The sequence below is a fragment of the Xyrauchen texanus genome, chromosome 18, assembly GCF_025860055.1.
Source record: "Xyrauchen texanus isolate HMW12.3.18 chromosome 18, RBS_HiC_50CHRs, whole genome shotgun sequence".
NCBI lineage: Eukaryota > Metazoa > Chordata > Actinopteri > Cypriniformes > Catostomidae > Xyrauchen > Xyrauchen texanus.
In genome coordinates this window covers 20,344,017-20,361,868 of record NC_068293.1, presented here as the reverse complement: position 1 = coordinate 20,361,868, position 17,852 = coordinate 20,344,017, and the positions used below count along the sequence as shown (strand labels likewise).

The window sequence follows — 17,852 nt, the reverse complement described above, 5'->3', positions numbered from 1 at the left end:
TGTTTTTGGTATTGTTTGTATTGTTGTAGACAGGAAGCTCCTGTCACCTAGACAAATTCCTTGTATGTGTAAGCATACTTGGCAATAAAGCTGATTCTGATTCTGATTCTGATTCTCTGGCGATGGTCCACCCGAATAGCCAAGTCAATGAGGGATTCAAGATCAGGTGTGGGATCTCGGAAAGCCAGCTCGTCCTTGAGCTCAGGAGACGAGGCATGGTGAAAGGTGGCTCTCAGGGCTCAATGGTTCCATCCACTTTCCATGGCAAGGGTGCAGAACTTGATGACATACTCCGCTACACTTTGTGTGCCTTGAGAGAGGTGAAGCAGGCGACGATCTGCTAGCTGGGTAAAGGAAAACTCTCCTCATCTCAGAAATGAAGTCTTGGCTGTTGGTAGTAAGTGGAGATCTCTGGTCCCATAAGGCTGAGGCCTAGTCCAGTGCCTGTGAGAAGGGTTATGACATAAGCCAACTTACTACTCTCGGTGGGAAAGCTGCTGCTGGAAGGCCAGGGTACACTGAGTGATGAAACCTCTACAGCTCTCAGGACTGCTGTCAAATCATTCAGGAGATGGTAGTCTGGGTTCTGATGGTAAAGAAGGCATAGATCCTGGTGAATCATTGGGAAGGGTCTTGGGACTGGCAACTCAGTAGGTGAAGGATCTCTGACAGAGTCTGGTCATGCCTTTGACTAGTCACAACTTGGTCTGAGAGGGCTGACAGAATCTGTTAACTGAAGACTCTTCCGCAGGGGTTCACTTCCATGGTTCAGTCTTGCTGTGGCGAGACTGCCGTAGGTGGGGATCAAACCCTGGTCTGTAGTGCTCAAGTGTATGGTGTTTTACCACTGAGCTAACTCCCCGATGGTTGAACTACATACGTTTGTAGCTACAAACAGACACATGGCACACATGACTCCAGCAGTTGGGAGATAATGTCCATTTTGGTGGGCTGAAGAAACTGTTATCCATTTATTTATTTATTGTTTGTTGTTTCTAACAAGATGTTTTGAAAGGTTTATATTATTTTTTTCTTATCAATGTTTTATAAGTGGTCCAAATTATACATTTCAAGAGAGGAGAAAAATATGTCTTTTAAATTTCTGGAAGACTTTCAGAAATCTGTCTTTTAAATTTTTATGTTACATATGGGTTCAGTGGATGTAAAGAATGTTATGAAGGGAATGGTATAGCTCAAATTAAAACTTGGCATACCTATTATAAATTGGTTAATGATATTGCAATGTTTTCTGATGTCTGGTCTGTTTTGTGTCTTTTGGGGAGATTGGGGAGGATGATAAGTTGATTTTTAAACTTGTACAATTTTAATTTTATCGACATGGGTGTGTTTGCAGTATTGTTTTAGTTGACTGATTATTTATTGCCTATTTAGGAACTATTACTGAAATATACAAGATGTTGATGTAAAAGATAAACCATTTTATAAAGATCTTGTTAAATCTCTCTCTCTCTCTCTCTCTCTCTCTCTCTCTCTCTCTCTCTCTCTCATTGTAAGCTGTGATTGCACAATTTAAATTAATAGAAATCACAGACCTGCTTATTCATCAGGTTCCATGGTATTTGAATGACAAAAAACATTATCAGCCTATAAAGTATAAAAGCCGGCAGTCAGACAGATAGTAGCTGGACAGAATCCCACAAAGACTAGCAAACATGGGCAAGGTATGTATTGGGTGGGCTTAATCCAACAGAGTAGAGCTGCCAAAACAGCAACAACCTCAAATGAATGGTAACATTTTAAGTGTGGAAATCTTGGTTTGTGGTTCATGAATATCTTGCAACATATTTGTTTAACATAAAAATATTTAAGATTTCATGCATACATATGTTCAGTTATAATAATTTGGTATTTAATGCAAGCAAGTTGCAGAGGGTAGATGTGTAAACATCACTTAATCAACTTTATTTATTTTTTTGCTAGATAATTTTTTACGAAGACAGGAACTTCCAGGGTCGCTCCTATGAGTGCAGCAGTGACTGCTCTGACATGTCTACCTACCTCAGCCGCTGCAACTCCTGCAGAGTGGAGAGCGGCTGCTTTGTGGTCTATGATCGTCCTAACTTCATGGGAAACCAGTTCTTCATGAAGAGGGGCGAGTACGCTGATTACATGCGCATGGGAATAAGTGATGGCATCAGGTCTTGCCGCATGGTTCCTCAAGTAAGAAAAAAAACTTAGCAATAATGATAGAAATAATAACAGTCAGTCATGAAGCTAAATGAGCCAGTTCATTTTTTTAATATCGTACTGAAGGTATTGATTACATTTTCTTTGTTCGTTTTACAGTACAGAGGACCCTATAGAATGAGGATCTATGAGAGGGAGAACTTTGGAGGTCAGATGCACGAGCTGACAGATGACTGTGATTCCTTCATTGACCGTTTCCGCATGTCTGACTGCCAGTCCTGCCATGTGATGGAAGGTCACTGGCTCATGTCTGAGCAACCCCATTTCAGTGGAAGGATGATGTACTTTAGGCCCGGAGAATACAGAAGCTTCAGGAATATGGGATACAGCAACGTCAGATTCACCTCTGTTAGAAGAATCATGGACTTGTGTTAAATTCACAGTCTGAAACACAAATAATAAAATGAGCATTAACAAATAAAATTCTTGCAATTATTTGTTGTTTTGGCCTGATATCAATCAACACTTTGATTTTCATCAAAAGGGTCAGTGTGCCACCCATAAATCAATCATAAACATTATAAACATACCTGGATGTCCAAATCTCTCTCTCTCTCTCTCTCTCTCTATATATATATACATATAAGCGCTTGATGTTGTGTGGTTCTTTGCCTCCATGTTGTGCATTCAAATATTTTAATGAACACCTAGCCATGGATTATCCCTCATCTATTTTAAATCATTGTCTATTTGTGAATAGACTCAAATAAGGGATAGTCCCTGGTGAGGTGTACATTAAACAATTTTAATGCACAGCATTGAGACAAAGAACCACCCGACGGGAAGTTCTCATAGGCCAGCATTTAAACGTTTCAGAATAGATGATAGCAAATTTCAGTTGGAAGAATAAAATTTACAGTTCCCCGTCTGTCGCTCACTTCGACGTTGTGTATACCTCTGATCTATGAAAAAAGGCCAATGAGAAGAATTTGCATGTCCCTCCCCCGGACATAGGGGTATAAAGGTGGGGAAATGCGTCTGTTTCATTGTCACACACCTGTTGCTTTACCTCTGAGCGATACTGCTGTTGGATCTACAGCGCACTTCAGCAGCTTCCTTTGTGGCAGTGCAGTGCAGTTTGCCCCTTGGTGCTTCGAATGTGCAAAACTTAAAAGAGTGTTTTGTTAAAATAGGGATTTTCTCTAATAGAGCAATACACAGCGGCATTGAACGTCCTTTTCAGGACGCGTCTTTATAAAGATGCCTTTCCGCCCCTGTGTAGTTCCTGGATGCGGTAGAGTGCTCTCTGCTTCAGACGGCCCCAGGCGCTGTCTCGTGTGTCTGGGCTGCGATCACACCGAGGCAGCATTTGTGGATGGTTCATGTTCTCACTGCGAGTACATGACCATGGCAACGTTGCAGTCGCGGCTTTCCTTCAACCGATGGAACGGCACTCCAGCTGCCCCCCGCGTCGCTCCTTCTTCCCACGGGATTGAGGAAGACGTGGCTGGCGATGGAGGCGATCTGGGGATGGCAGTGGGCTCGGTTTCAACAAGTATGCCCCTGCGAACCACCCGCCCCCAGCATGCTCGTTGACTCCCGTCCAGGTTCAAAGCAACAGCGGCTCGCCTCACAGCCTGCCTGCCTATCCTCTGGAGCCCCCGAGCTGGATGTGCTCGCCACTGCACCGGAGAGCGGTCCGGCATCTGATGCGGGTGACTCCTCTGGGCTGCCGCCTTCGGGCCAGCACGCCCAGGCTGAGGCCGACGGCCAGATATCCGACATGTTTGCCCGTGCCGCCGCAAGCATGGGGCTGGACTGGAACCCTCCATCCTCCCCACAGCCATCGCGGCTGAATGAGGACTTCAGGGAACGGAGGTTACATCCGTAACCTAGACGTTATCGTTATCTATGGGTCATTAGATCTAGAGTTCTGCCCATTTTAAATCAGACACAGAGATATTGAATGATAATCGGAGGACATGATGGCGCCAGGTTGTTTACCGGCTTGCAGTCATGGCCAACGTGACTTATCTATTTTAACGCTATTTTTTATCTTTATCATTGGCTTTATTTCTCGCACGGTTTGCTGTGTTCTGGTCTATGATCGCTTGGATCTTTTAAATTTACGAACGGAGGTAACTGACTTTTTGATACGCGATCCCAGTGTCAACTGGTGGTTCCCTTCTCATGCTGCGCCGGTCACGCTGACGCAAGTCTGCCACCTGCCTGGGTGTATGTGCTTGCGGAGGAAACGGCGAAGGAGGCGTCGAAAGCGGGCTGGACGATTAGTGAGGTCGAAGAAGTCGCAAAGGATTACTTTCTTCTCATCTGTGGCCTCAGTGCGGGATGGTGTTGAAGTGCTGCCGACTCTGAGGGGTTCATATTTGGTGCCTGTATATCCAACTTCATCTGGATCAGGGTGGCGACCATCGCGGACCGTGGTTTCGAGGTGGCGGCATGAAGGCCGCGGTGCTAACCTAAACAACCTACGTACCCTGGGTAGCAGTAGGTCGGGAAATACATATGTGACTTCTCATCTTTCGTCTGACTCTATCTCTGTGACAATGGCTTTGATCAATGCAAGATCTCTCTCTAACAAGTCTTTTATACTGAACGATCTTTTTCTCTCTCAGAAATTGGATTTTTTTATTTGTTACGGAGTCTTGGCTCAGCAACAGCGACATGGCTCCTATTTCAGAACTTTTACCTCCCGACTGTAGTTATTTTAGCTCACCTAGGGCAGTCGGTAGGGGTGGGGGCCTTGCAGTTATTTTTAAAAACAAGTTCAAATGCAGGCTTCTGTCCACTGAGGCGTTTTTTACATTTGAAGCTCAGCTTGTTATGCTGAATTCATTTAAATCTGTGTTATGTGCCCTCATCTACAGACCACCGTCATATAACAAAGATTTTATAAATGAGTTCTCAGATTTTTTATCTGCTATTATTCCTTGCTCAGATAACATTTTAATTTTGGGGATTTTAATATTCACGTGTGTTGTCCTTCGAGACCACTGGTCAAAGAGTTTGTTAATTTATTAGATTCTTTTGGTTTATTTCAGAGTGTTGCTGGCCCTACACATATGTGGTCATACCCTTGATCTGGTTTTATCTCTGGGTTTTCTATCAGCAATGTGCAAATTGCTGACACTGTGTTCTCAGACCACAAGACTGTTATTTTTAACCCACATTTTTCATGCAGTGATCAAGTTAATGATGGCCCTGTTGCTGTCACATCTCGTTTTATCACTCCCTCTACTGCTAGTAGTTTTTCAGCTGCTTTTAATGTTTCTCCACTGAAATCACTGCTGGAGTCTCCTTTTTCTGATATGGGGCCTGAGGATTTGGTCTCCCAGTTCAACTTGTCATGTTCTGGCATCTTAAACACTGTGGCTCCATTAAAAATTAGGAAGAAAAAAGTCAAGGCTCAGCCCTGGTTGAATAGTAATACCCGAGCTCTTAGGCAGGAGTGCAGGAAGGCTGAGCGAAAGTGGCTTAAAGATAAACTACAAGTGTCCTATGAAATTTTGAGAGACTGTTTGACTAAATTTCAAAGAGCAGTTAAATTAGCCAGATCAAGCTATTTTTCTAATATCATTTCAAAGAACTGTCATAATGCTAAAGTTCTCTTTTCTACTATTACATCATTTCTTTATCCAGTTGCCCTTACTCCCATCTCCCCTTCGGTGGACACATGTGAGCAGTTTTTAACATTTTTTACTGTTAAAATTTCTGGTATACGCTCACAGATCTTACCTACTAGTAATGATCCTGTTACCTATCCTGTTCCATAAAATCTATTGACCTGTTTTGTACCTGTGTCCCTGTCTCAACTCAAACATATAATTGCACATATGAAGCCTACTGGTTCTATGTGTGATGTTATTCCATCCACTTTGTTTAAAGAGGTGGTGGAATCAATTGGTCCAAGTGTGTTATCGATTATTAACAGTAGCCTGACCACTGGTATTGTTCCCAACTGCTTTAAGCATGCTGTTATTCAGCCTCTTCTTAAGAAAGCAAACCTTGATTCATCTGATATGAACAGCTTTAGACCTATATCAAAATTATCCTTTATGTCAAAAATATTAGAGAAGACGGTGCTTGCACAATTAAATGATTTTTTAGCCATCAATAATTTGCTCGATCAATTTCAGTCAGGCTTCAGAGCTGGTCATAACACTGAGTCAGCTCTGTTGAGAGTTTTAAATGATATTTTATTAGGTGTGGATTCTGGTAGTCCTGTTGGTCTTCTGCTGCTGGATCTTAGTGCCGCTTTCGATACGGTTGATCATGACATACTTATCAATCGCCTAAGAGACCAGGTTGGTATTCAGGGGTTAGCCTTGGATTGGGTCTCCTCATATCTCAAGGGTAGAACGATTTCAGTCTGTTTAGAGAACTGTTATTCATCAGTTGTTCCTTTAACATGTGGGGTTCCTCAGGGCTCCATTTTGGGACCCGTTTTATTCTCCCTCTACATGCTTCCGTTAGGAAAAGATCTTTGAGAGGCATGGCATACACTATCATCTGTATGCTGATGACTCTCAAATTTACTTTCCTATTAAACATGGGAATCACCACTCTTTTGAGTCTCTGCATAAATGCATGGCCGATGTGAAGTGTTGGCTGGCAAACAACTTTCTTCAATTAAATGAGGATAAGTCAGAGTTTATTGTTTTTGGTCAAAGGGATGTGACTTAAATTTAGAAAGAAATTTGTCACTGCTTCCAGGAAAAAACTTCCCTATGTAAAAAACCTGGGTGTTATATTCGACTCTGAGCTCAGGTTTGATCGACAAATAAATGCTGTGGTTAAAAATAGTTTTTTCCATCTTAGAACTATGGCAAGGTTGAAGCCCATCCTTTCTTTTGATGATTTGGAGAAGGTTGTGCATGCCTTTGTGTCCTCTCGATTGGACTATTGTAATGCTTTGTATCTGGGTGTGAGTCAGGCCTCTCTCTCTCGCCTGCAGCTGGTAAAAAATTCAGCTGCTAGGCTTTTAACTGGAACCAGGAAAAGAGACCATATCACCCCAGTTTTGATTTCACTACATTGGTTACCGATCCAATACAGAATCAAGTACAAAGTGTTGATGTATGTGTTTAAGGCTCTTCATGGTCTTGCACCTGAGTACATCTCTGCCTTAATAAGTTTGAATCAACCTTCAAGGTCTCTCCGCTCTAGTGATCAGCTGTGTCTGTCAGTTCCTCGATCTCGCCTAAAAACTAAAGGTGATAGAGCTTTTGCCGTGGCAGCCCCTAGACTTTGGAATGAGCTTCCATTGGTCATAAAATCATCTCCGTCTCTATTCTCTTTCCAGGGTGCCTTAAAATCGTATTTATATTCCCTAGCTTTTAATTAATTGCATTATAATTTGTACTAGGTAGATTTTATCTTATTCTTGCTTTATAGGTTTTAAATGTTTTTTTTGCATTCTTAAGCTGTATTAATGTGATTTTATTTATTTTTTATTACTCCATGTACAGCACTTTGGTACCCAGTGTGGTTTTTGAAAGAGTTGAGTTGAGAATAAAGTTGTGGAATAAGATTACATTTATTTCAATTAATTAAATAAAAAGCTGCACAAATATGGGAAAAATGGACATAAATTTTTTGGAGGCCACACACTCTGCAAAAATGTATTCTGTGAATTAGAATGCACAATCTAGATATATTAATAGCCACAGAATATAGAAGGGTTGGCACTCCTAAAATATGTAATATTTAATTCCTATTCTTTGTAATTTTAACATTAATGAGGAAAAAACTCTGTTGACGATGTGACACCTCTCTGTTACGGACGTGAGATGTAAAAGTGACACTTACTGATCACAAAGAGGGAAAACAATCCAAAACACTTTACAACCTGCAGACTTTGACCTATGAGGCATCGGCATGGTATCCGTTAAGGTTGCAATTTTTAAGACTGAAATTGCCATATGGTCTTGTGCAATTACTAAACACCTTTGAAAGGTCACAGTTTCCATCACTCTCCTTTTGTGCAAACCTTAGCTAAATGTTATACCATACTTTGATTTACAAGCCCTATGGCTAAGTATGAGGAAAGTGCAGGTGCTTTTGCAATTTTCTCCAGGTCAGACTCATTGATACGGGGCTGTGTATATTCAGTTCCTGTAATGCTTTGATATTGATTAAAAGATGGCATTGCATGAGTTATGATGTTGTGTTTTGTGATGTGATGGTTAATCCCAGCTCTGATACTCATCAGACTTGCTAATCTATATTTGTGTCCAGAGTTTGTACATAGGCATAGAACTCTCACCATGTTTCATTACGGAGAAGAGCCAAGAGACTTCCAAGGGATGTCAGTCCACTCTGTAGCCATCTTGGAATTGTTACTGGGCAGCTGTTTTCCATGGGTATAAAAGTACATCTCCCATCTACTTAAATGGAGAAAGACCATGTTGGCAATCCAGACGCAGACAAAGCAGACTAGTCATATATAACATTATTTACATGTAACACACTGTGATACACACTTGCGAGTACTCATCTTTTCATATGCAACACAAAACTGAGCAATATAAAAAACTGGATCCATTTATGTGTCTACTTTAATGAAAGACATTTTGTCAACTGTAAAAAGACTCAATAAAAGTGTTGGTAGACTGATGGAGAAAAACAGATATGGTTCCCAGATGCTCTTTGTATGTCATACTTTTATGTTGTAATTTTAGCTGTGTATAGAACATTAAGATTAAAGCTGTTCTTTTAGTTTCATTTTCTTGTCTGCAATGACCTGAATGTTACACCAATGCTACTGTCTGTTGAGGCAATCTGGAAACATAATCCTTTGTGGCACAAGTAATTTTTGAGAGTCCAGAATAAATGACTGACATAGCCAGTCATACAGTGAATAAGGCTTAAGCTTATTCAAGATACCAGTGGATTCACTGTCCACCTCCACCTGCCCTAGAGCCAAGAAAAGCATCAGCTGGCATGAGCCCTGGTGCGAATTCTGGTAACCACTTGTAGACTTGTAAAAAAGGATTGCTGAGTCAGGCATTCTAACAATGGCCTATAGATTTTAAGCAATCAAGTCGAGTATAAAAGCAACACAGTATGGCTTTTAAACACTGACAATATAGAAAAAGAGCAAAATCATGGGAAAGGTAGTAGCTTTCTATGCCAAAGAAGACAGATCTTATTGTTTGTTTTTAGTGGTATTATTATTACTACAGTCAGATTCGATTCTGAATAAACTCTACATTGATTTTCTATCATCTCTAAATGGAGGAATAAAAGCACATTTTACTTTCAAAAGGATTAACAGTAATAATGTTTTGATTATCTGGATCTGTCCACTGTCATTCAATGTAAACAAAGAAAAGTATTGAACAAAGAGATACAGATTATATAGTCAGAATGGCTTTTTGTTGCTATGCCTTTCAGATAATATTCTATGAGGACAGAAACTTCCATGGTCGTAACTATGAAGTCAGTGGTGACTGCCCTGACGTGACCTCATACCTGAGTCGCTGCTGCTCCTGTAAGGTAGAAGGCGGCTGCTTCATGGTCTATGAGCACTCCAACTTCATGGGTTTCCAAATGCTGGTTAGAAGAGGAGTGTATCCTGATAACCTGCAGATCATGGGTATGAGTGACTTCATCAGATCTTGCAGAATGATCCCTATGGTAATTCTAAATTAAATGTTTTTTTTTCTCCATGTAAATTGATAGAACATATCGAACCAGTATAATAAGACTATAAGTTTTAATACTTTTTTTTCTCATCCTTACAGCATATAGGAACATTTAGAATGAGAATCTTTGAAAAAGAGAATTTTGTTGGACAAAAGTTCGAGCTGATGGATGACTGTGAATCTATCCAGGAACGTTTTCACATATCCGACTGCCAGTCGTGCAATATCACACATGGCCACTGGCTTATGTATGAACTGCCCAATTTTGAAGGCAGAATGATGTACATCCGGCCAGGGGAGTATAGCAGCTTTAGGGAAATGGGCCTGGGCCCAATTACAGTTGGTTCTATCAGACGCATCGTGGAGTCCTGTTAAAGGAATTTACACTTGCTTCATTAGTTGAAAGAATTCATTCTCATTTGATTTCCATGTAGTTCTCAACAAAGCGTGTAGTGAGAAATTAAAACTTGAATAAACATCTAGATATTTCTCGATTGCTCATTCTGTGTTGTTATTTAATCACACACACACACACACACACACACACACACACACACACACACACACACACACACACACACACACACACACACACACACACACGTTGTGTTTCCATGTTTTATGGGGACTTTCCATAGACATAATGGTTTTTATACTGTACAAACTTTATATTCTATCCCCTAAACCTAACCCTACCCCTAAACCTAACCCTCACAGAAAACTTTCTGCATTTTTACATTTTCAAAAAACATAATTTAGTATGATTTATAAGCTGTTTTCCTCATGGGGACCGACAAAATGTCCCCACAAGGTCAAACATTTTGGGTTTTACTATCCTTATGGGGACATTTGGTCCCCACAATGTGATAAATACACGCTCACACAAACACACACACACACACACACACACACACACACACACACACACACACACACACACACACACACACACACACACACACACACACAAAGTTTGCTACACCACCAAATTATTATTTACAAGCATCTAATTAATAGCAGTTATGTCTAATTTAAATATTACTTAAACATTTATGCCATGGCTCTGCATTATTGCTTTTTTATTGCATACCAAGACTGGATCAGAATTAATTTCAGGCAAAGAACATTATCAGAGTACATACTGTAATTCTCTGCTGGACGTTAGAGGGTGCTTTCGACATCTATATAGTGACAGCTTTTGCACAAGCATCAGTATTTGATGCCTTGGGAGTGAGAACCCATTGGGAATTATAGGGTTAGTTCACCCAAAAATAAAAGATTCTCTCATCATTTACTCACCATCATGCCATCCCAGATGTATGAAATTCTTTCTTCAGCAGAACACAAATGAAGATTTTTAAAGGTGGTCAGAGGTGTTTGGAACAGGCTTTAAGGGATGCTGGAGGTGTCTGTACAAATATCTTACTGAGAAGCGTACAGCCGACTTACAGTGGAGATGTATCGGGCTATGGCTACAAACAGACACATGGCACACCTGAATCCAGCAGAGAGAGTGTCCATCCAGAACAAATAAAATGTTAGGTATGGGTTAAGTGGATGTAAAGAAGGTGATGAAGGGAATTGTAACTGCTCAAATTAAAATTGAGCATACCTATTATAAATTGGTTAATGATATTGCAATGTTTTCTGATATCTGGTCTGTGAAGGAATTTTTTTGTCAGATTGGGGAGAATGATAAGTTGATTTTAAACTTATACAATTTCAATGTAATTTTATCAACATGGGCATCTTTACAGTATTGTTTTAGTTGATTGATTATTTATTGCCTGTTTAAGAATTATTACTGAGATAAATAAGATATTGTTTTAAAAGATAAATGTTTCAATAAAGATCTTGTTTAACCTCCCTCTCTCTCTCTCTCTCTCTCTCTCTCTCTCTCATTGTAAGCTGTGATTGCACAATTTCAATTAATAGAAATCACAGACCTGCTTATTCATCAGGTTTCAGGGTATTTGAATGACAAAAAACATTATCAGCCTATAAAGTATAAAAGCCGGCAGTCAGACAGATAGTAGCTGGACAGAATCCCACAAAGACTAGCAAACATGGGCAAGGTATGTATTGGGTGGGCTTAATCCAACAGAGTAGAGCTGCCAAAACAGCAACAACCTCAAATGAATGGTAACATTTTAAGTGTGGAAATCTTGATAATAGATTGTGATTCATGAATATCTTGCTAAGTATTTGTTTAACATAAGCATATTTAATATTCCATTCATACATACGTTCAGTTATAATAATCTGGTATTTAATGCAAGCAAAAATATTTAGAAAGCCAGTCTTCCTCTTTTTTTTTTTTTTTTTTTGCTAGATAATCTTTTACGAAGACAGGAACTTCCAGGGTCGCTCCTATGAGTGCAGCAGTGACTGCTCTGACATGTCTACCTACCTCAGCCGCTGCAACTCCTGCAGAGTGGAGAGCGGCTGCTTTGTGGTCTATGATAGTCCTAATTTCATGGGAAACCAGTTCTTCATGAAGAGGGGCGAGTACGCTGATTACATGCGCATGGGAATAAGTGATGGCATCAGGTCTTGCCGCATGGTTCCTCAAGTAAGAAAAAAAACGTAACAATAATGATAGAAATAATAACAGTCAGTCATGAAGCTAAATGAGCCAGTTCATTTTTTTAATATCGTACTGAAGGTATTGATTACATTTTCTTTGTTTGTTTTACAGTACAGAGGACCCTATAGAATGAGGATCTATGAGAGGGAGAACTTTGGAGGTCAGATGCACGAGCTGACAGATGACTGTGATTCCTTCATTGACCATTTCTGCATGTCTGACTGCCAGTCCTGCCATGTGATGGAAGGTCACTGGCTCATGTATGAGCAACCCCATTTCAGAGGCAGGATGATTTACTTTAGGCCCGGAGAATTCAGAAGCTTCAGGGATATGGGATACAGCAACGTCAGATTCACCTCTGTTAGAAGAATCATGGACTTGTGTTAAATTCACAGTCTGAAACACAAATAATAAAATGAGCATTAACAGATAAAATTCTTGCAATTATTTGTTGTTTTGGCCTGATATCAATCAACACTTTGATTTTCATCAAAAGGGTCAGTGTGCCACCAATAAGCAAATCAATTATGATTATCAAAAATCAATCATAAACATTTTAAACATATCTGGATGTCCAAATTATATATAATTCGATAAATCGACAGCCCTATATATATATATACTAGGGCTGTCGATTTAACGTGTTAATTCAGTGCGATTAATTTGACAAAAAATAACGTGTTAAAACTATTTACGCAATTAACCACACAATAATAAGGAAGATTCTTGAGAAATGCATCTTGTAGTACCATCTGTTTACTCCAGAGGGCAGTAAGTGAAATTGCAGCTGTTTATACAGTGAAGAAAAGACTTCAGTAGGCAGAACAACGCAAACTTGCGTTACATTCTTGCGTTCAAAACACTTCAAGGAGCGCAAATGCAAACTAAGGTATCTCGAGATGTGTTTAAATATTGAGTATTAAACTATATTTAACTTGACACAGTGAACTAAACATTTTCTGTTTATGACACAATGCACCCGAGACATCTGACACAGGTGTACACTGACGAGTCCTTATCCAAACCCTCATAATAAATCCCCAACTGATTGACAAATTCACTTGTGAAATGGATTGCTGTGAACTGTATGCCAGTGATTGACTTATGATCAATAATATGGTAGTAAACAATACATTGTATTCTAAAGCCGCTTTTTGTATCGTCATATCTATGATTAACTCTTCTGCTACAAGAAGGTAATTATGTATAATTATATATTGATATAAATATGTATAATCTTTATATATTGAATTATTGTTATATGAGGGGCTTTCTCAGCAAATATTTGTATATGCGATTAATCGCGATTAATTAATCGGGACACCATGTAATTAATTAGATTTTTTTTTATAAATATATATAATTATACGTTTATATATATATATATATATATATATATATATGGCTGTCAATCGATTAAAATTTGTATTCGAATTAATAATATGGTGTCCGATTAATTAATCGCGATTAATCGCATATACAAATATATATATATATATATATATATATATATATATATATATATATATATATATATATATATATATATATATATATATATATATATATACGATATAAGCACTTAATGTAGTGTGGTTCTTTGCCTCCACATTGTAAATTAAAATAGTTAAATGCACACCTAGCCATGGATTATCCCTTATCCATTTTTATATCATTGTCTATTTGTGAATAGACTTAAAATAAGGGATAGTCCCTGGTGAGGTGTACATTAAACAATTTTAATGCACGATGCTAAGGCAAAGAACCACCCGACGCGAAGCTCTTATAAGCCAGTGTTGAAAAGTCACAGTATAGATGTCCTTGATTTTTGCAGAGCAAATTCCACTTAAAATAATAAAAATAACGGTTATCTTTATCTATGGGTCATTAGATTTAGATTTCTGCCCATTTTAAATCAGATACTGAGATAAAGGTTTGTAATAAAATTAAATTTTTTAGAATTAATTAAATAAAAAGCTTTACGAATAATTGAAAAAATTGACATTTGGAGACCACACACTCTGCAAAAACTCTGTGAATTTGAATGCTAAATCCAGATTGATTGATAGCCACAGAATGTAGAAGGGTTGGCACTCCTAAAATATTTAATATTTAATTCCTATTCTTTGTCATTTGTCATTTGTCATTAAGGAGGAAAAAACATTGTTATGGACGTGTGTAGCGAATACAAGTTGAGACAGTCACAATGTCGGTGTAAAAACTGCTTTATTAAAATAAAAGCAGGCAACAGTACAAAACAAGGGCAAGTCCAGAGAAGAATGGTCAGGGTGAGCATTAGGTCAAAAGCCGGGAATCAAGATATAAACAAGGGGGCAAATCCGGAGAGAGTAGTCAAAGGAGCGTGAGGTCGAAGCCGGGAATCAATATACAAGCAAGACAAGCGAGAGGTAAAGACAGGGGAACAAGGGGGCTGGCAAGCTAAGGGGTAAACAAGAGGAGAGCAAAACTAGACGAGACTAGGGGGCAAAGACACGGGAAACTAAATACAATAACCAACCCCCGTGAAACGGATGTGCTGTGGTATTTATAGGGGAAGGTGCAGGTGTAAACAATGAAAGGTGATGAGACGAGTGCAGGTGAAACGATTAAAGGGGTGACTGAGACGAGTGCAGGTGGTCATAATGTTCTGGCCATTGGGAGTGGGCATGTGAGCCCGAGGAGAGAGACCTGCTAACGAGCAGGAGATCTCGAGGGAGCAAAACGAGCGTGAGAGCTCGAGGGAGCAAAACGAGCGTGAGCTCGAGGGGGGCGGAATGAGCGCGCGAGCTCGAGGGGCGGAACGAGCGTGCGAGCTTGAGGAGTGAGTGTGTGTGCGACGGCCGGGATGGGGCAGAGGAGCGGGGTTCGTGACAGTACTCCCCTCTAAAACGGACGGCTCCTGACGGCCGCGTCGGTTGCGAGGAAGTGGTGCTGGACAATCCCAACAAACAAAAAACCCTGAACAGACAACCCACAAAACACACAAACAAAATTGAGGGCAGTCCAAGGGGCACAGAGGGAAATGAGACAGTCCATGGGGTCAATGGGCAGTTTCAAGGCAAGGTCAGGGGGAACATAGCGGACAGGTGGGTGGTCGGGAGATCTAGGGGGCAGCCGTGGGGCAGAGACAGGGTCAGGGGGTCTGGAAGGCGACTGAAGGACAGGGACTGGGTCCGGGGGTCTGGAAGGTGACCACCGGACAGGAATAGGGTCCGGAGGCCAGGGAAGAGGCCACAGGACAGGGAGAGGGTCAGGAAGTCCGGGCTGAGCCGTGAAAGGCGGTGCCGTCAGAGGCGGCTCTGGAGGTGGGGTTCTGGAAGGCTCTGGAGGTGGAGCTGAAGGAGGCTTTAGGGGCGAAGGCCTGAAAGGCTCTGGAGGTGGAGCCGAAGGAGGCTTTAGGGGGGAAGGCCTGGAAGGCTCAGGAGGTGGCGCCGTGGGAGGTCCCCGAGGCGACGACCTGGCAGGCTCTGTAGTCTCGGGGGGTAGAGCCGTAGGAGGCCCGAGAGGCGGAGCCATAGAAAGCTCTGGAGTCTTTGGGAGCAGAGCCGTAGGAGGCCCGAGAGGCGGAGCCATAGAAAGCTCTGGAGTCTTTGGGAGCAGAGCCGTGAGGGGCTCGGGAGATGGAGCCGTGGGAGGCTCTGGAGGGGGAGCCGTAGGAGGCTCGGGAGGTGGAGCCTTAGGAGGCTCGGGAGGCGGAGCCCTAGGAGGCTCGGGAGGTGGAGCCCTAGGAAGCTCTGGAGTCTCTGGGAGTAGAGCCGTGAGAGGCTCGGGGAAAAAGGTTGTGGAAGACCCGAGAGGCTATAGAGGTGGGGCCCTGGAAGGCTCGAGAGGCTCGAGGGGGGGAGCCATGAAAGACTCAAGAGACGAAGCCCTGAGAGGCTTGGAAGGGGTGGAGCCCTGAAAGACTCGAGAGGAGAAGCCCTGAGAGACTCGAGAGGGAAGCCCTGAGAGGCTTGAGAGGGGAGGAGCCCTGAGAGACTCGAGAGGCGAAGCCGTGAGAGGCTTGAGGGGTGGAGCCATGAACGACTGAGGGACGGAGCCCTGAGAGGCTCGAGGGAGGAGGAGCCCTGAGAGACTCGAGGCAGCCGTGAGAGGCTTGAGGGTGGAGCCATGAAAGACTCGAGGGACGGAGCCCTGAGAGGCTCGAGGGGAGGAGGAGCCCTGAAAGACTCGAGAGGGAAGCCCTGAGAGGCTTGGGGGAGGAGCCCTGAAAGACTGAGGGGAAGCCCTGAGAGGCTTGGGGGAGGAGCCCTGAGAGACTGAGAGGCAGCCGTGAGAGGCTTGAGGGGTGGAGCCCTGAAAGACTCGAGAGGAGAAGCCCTGAGAGGCTTGGGAGGGGGAGCCCTGAACGACTCGAGAGGAGAAGCCCTGAGAGGCTCGAGAGGAGGAGCCCTGGGAGGCTTGGGAGGAGGAGCCTTGGGAGGCTCGAGAAGAGGAGCCCTGGGAGGCTTGGGAGGAGGAGCCTTGAAAGACTCGGGAGGAGAAGCCCTGAGAGGCTTGAGAGGCGGAGCTCTAGGAGGCTCGATAGACTTGAAAGGCAGAACCCTGGGGGGCTTGGGAGGTAGAGCTCTGGGAGGCTCGAGAGGAGGAGCCTTAGGAGGTTCGAGAGGAAGAGGCTTGGGAGGAGGAGCCTTGGGAGGCTCGTGAGGCGGAGGCCGCGAGGGCTCTGAGGGGCGAGCAGAGGCTGAGAGCGGAAGCAGAGGCTGGCAGAGTCGTGGAAGACTCTGAGGGCGGAGCAGAACCCGGCAGAGCCGTGGAAGACTCTGGGGCGGAGCAGAACCCGGCAGAGCCGTGGAAGACTCCGGGGGCGGAGCAGAACCCGGCAGAGCCGTGGAAGACTCCGGGGCAGAGCAGAACCCGGCAGAGCCGTGGAAGACTCCGAGGGCAGAGCAGAACCCGGCAGAGCCGTGGAAGACTCCGAGGGTGGAGCAGAGGTCGGTAGAGCTGTGGAAGACTCTGAGGGAACCTCTGCGGTCTTGAGCACAAGACGAGACTGGGGAGAAGGGGCCCTCTTCCTTCTCTTACGTCTTCGGCCAACAGGGGACGTGGCCATGGGGACGGTCGAGGCTACAGGCGCTGGCTCTGGGGCGGTCGAGGCTACAGGCGCTGGCTCGCTGACCATGGCGGACATGGGTGCTGGCTCGCCGGCCATGGCGGGCATGGGCGCTGGCTCGTTGGCCGTGGCGGGCATGGGCGCTGGCTCGTTGGCCGTGGCGGGCATGGGCGCTGGCTCTCTGGCCGTGGCGGGCATGGCCGTTGACTCGCTGGCCGTGACAGGCTTCGGGACTGGGGCCGTGACAGGCTTCGGGGCTAGGGCCGTGTCAGGCTTCGGGCTAGGGCCGTGTCAGGCTTCGGGGCTGGGGCCGTGTCAGGCTTCGGGGCTGGGGCCGTGACAGGCTTCGGGACTGGGGCCGTGACAGGCTTCGGGACTGGGGCCGTGACAGGCCTCG

At 43.3% G+C, this 17,852-nt stretch overlaps 2 protein-coding genes across 6 annotated transcripts; both read left to right on the top strand.

The window, feature by feature from the left end:
- Window positions 1-1,615: 1,615 nt before the first annotated feature.
- LOC127658561 (gamma-crystallin M3-like) lies at window positions 1,616-12,837 on the top strand. Of its 5 annotated transcripts, none has more exons than XM_052147915.1 (3): window positions 1,616-1,682; window positions 1,942-2,181; window positions 2,308-2,631. In XM_052147915.1, the coding sequence occupies exons 1-3, from the start codon at window positions 1,674-1,676 to the stop codon at window positions 2,581-2,583; spliced, it is 525 nt and encodes a 174-aa protein (XP_052003875.1). In that variant the 5' UTR covers window positions 1,616-1,673; the 3' UTR covers window positions 2,584-2,631. The 5 variants fall into 5 exon arrangements, with proteins under 5 accessions (XP_052003875.1, XP_052003876.1, XP_052003878.1 ...); XM_052147916.1 differs by lacking the exons at window positions 1,942-2,181; window positions 2,308-2,631 and adding exons at window positions 12,148-12,387; window positions 12,514-12,837 and having other exon boundaries at window positions 1,617-1,682; XM_052147918.1 differs by lacking the exons at window positions 1,942-2,181; window positions 2,308-2,631 and adding exons at window positions 12,148-12,387; window positions 12,514-12,837 and having other exon boundaries at window positions 1,680-1,749.
- crygm5 (crystallin, gamma M5) lies at window positions 9,264-10,294 on the top strand. The gene is made up of 3 exons (XM_052147913.1): window positions 9,264-9,284; window positions 9,565-9,807; window positions 9,915-10,294. The coding sequence occupies exons 1-3, from the start codon at window positions 9,276-9,278 to the stop codon at window positions 10,188-10,190; spliced, it is 528 nt and encodes a 175-aa protein (XP_052003873.1). The 5' UTR covers window positions 9,264-9,275; the 3' UTR covers window positions 10,191-10,294.
- Window positions 12,838-17,852: the final 5,015 nt, after the last annotated feature.

Bases quoted from the DNA above. Each gene is read 5' to 3' on its own strand.
- LOC127658561 (XM_052147916.1), top strand. The intron at 12,388-12,513 runs GTAAGAAAAAAA...TTTGTTTTACAG, and splicing joins CTTGCCGCATGGTTCCTCAA to TACAGAGGACCCTATAGAAT.
- crygm5 (XM_052147913.1), top strand. The intron at 9,808-9,914 runs GTAATTCTAAAT...TCATCCTTACAG, and splicing joins CTTGCAGAATGATCCCTATG to CATATAGGAACATTTAGAAT.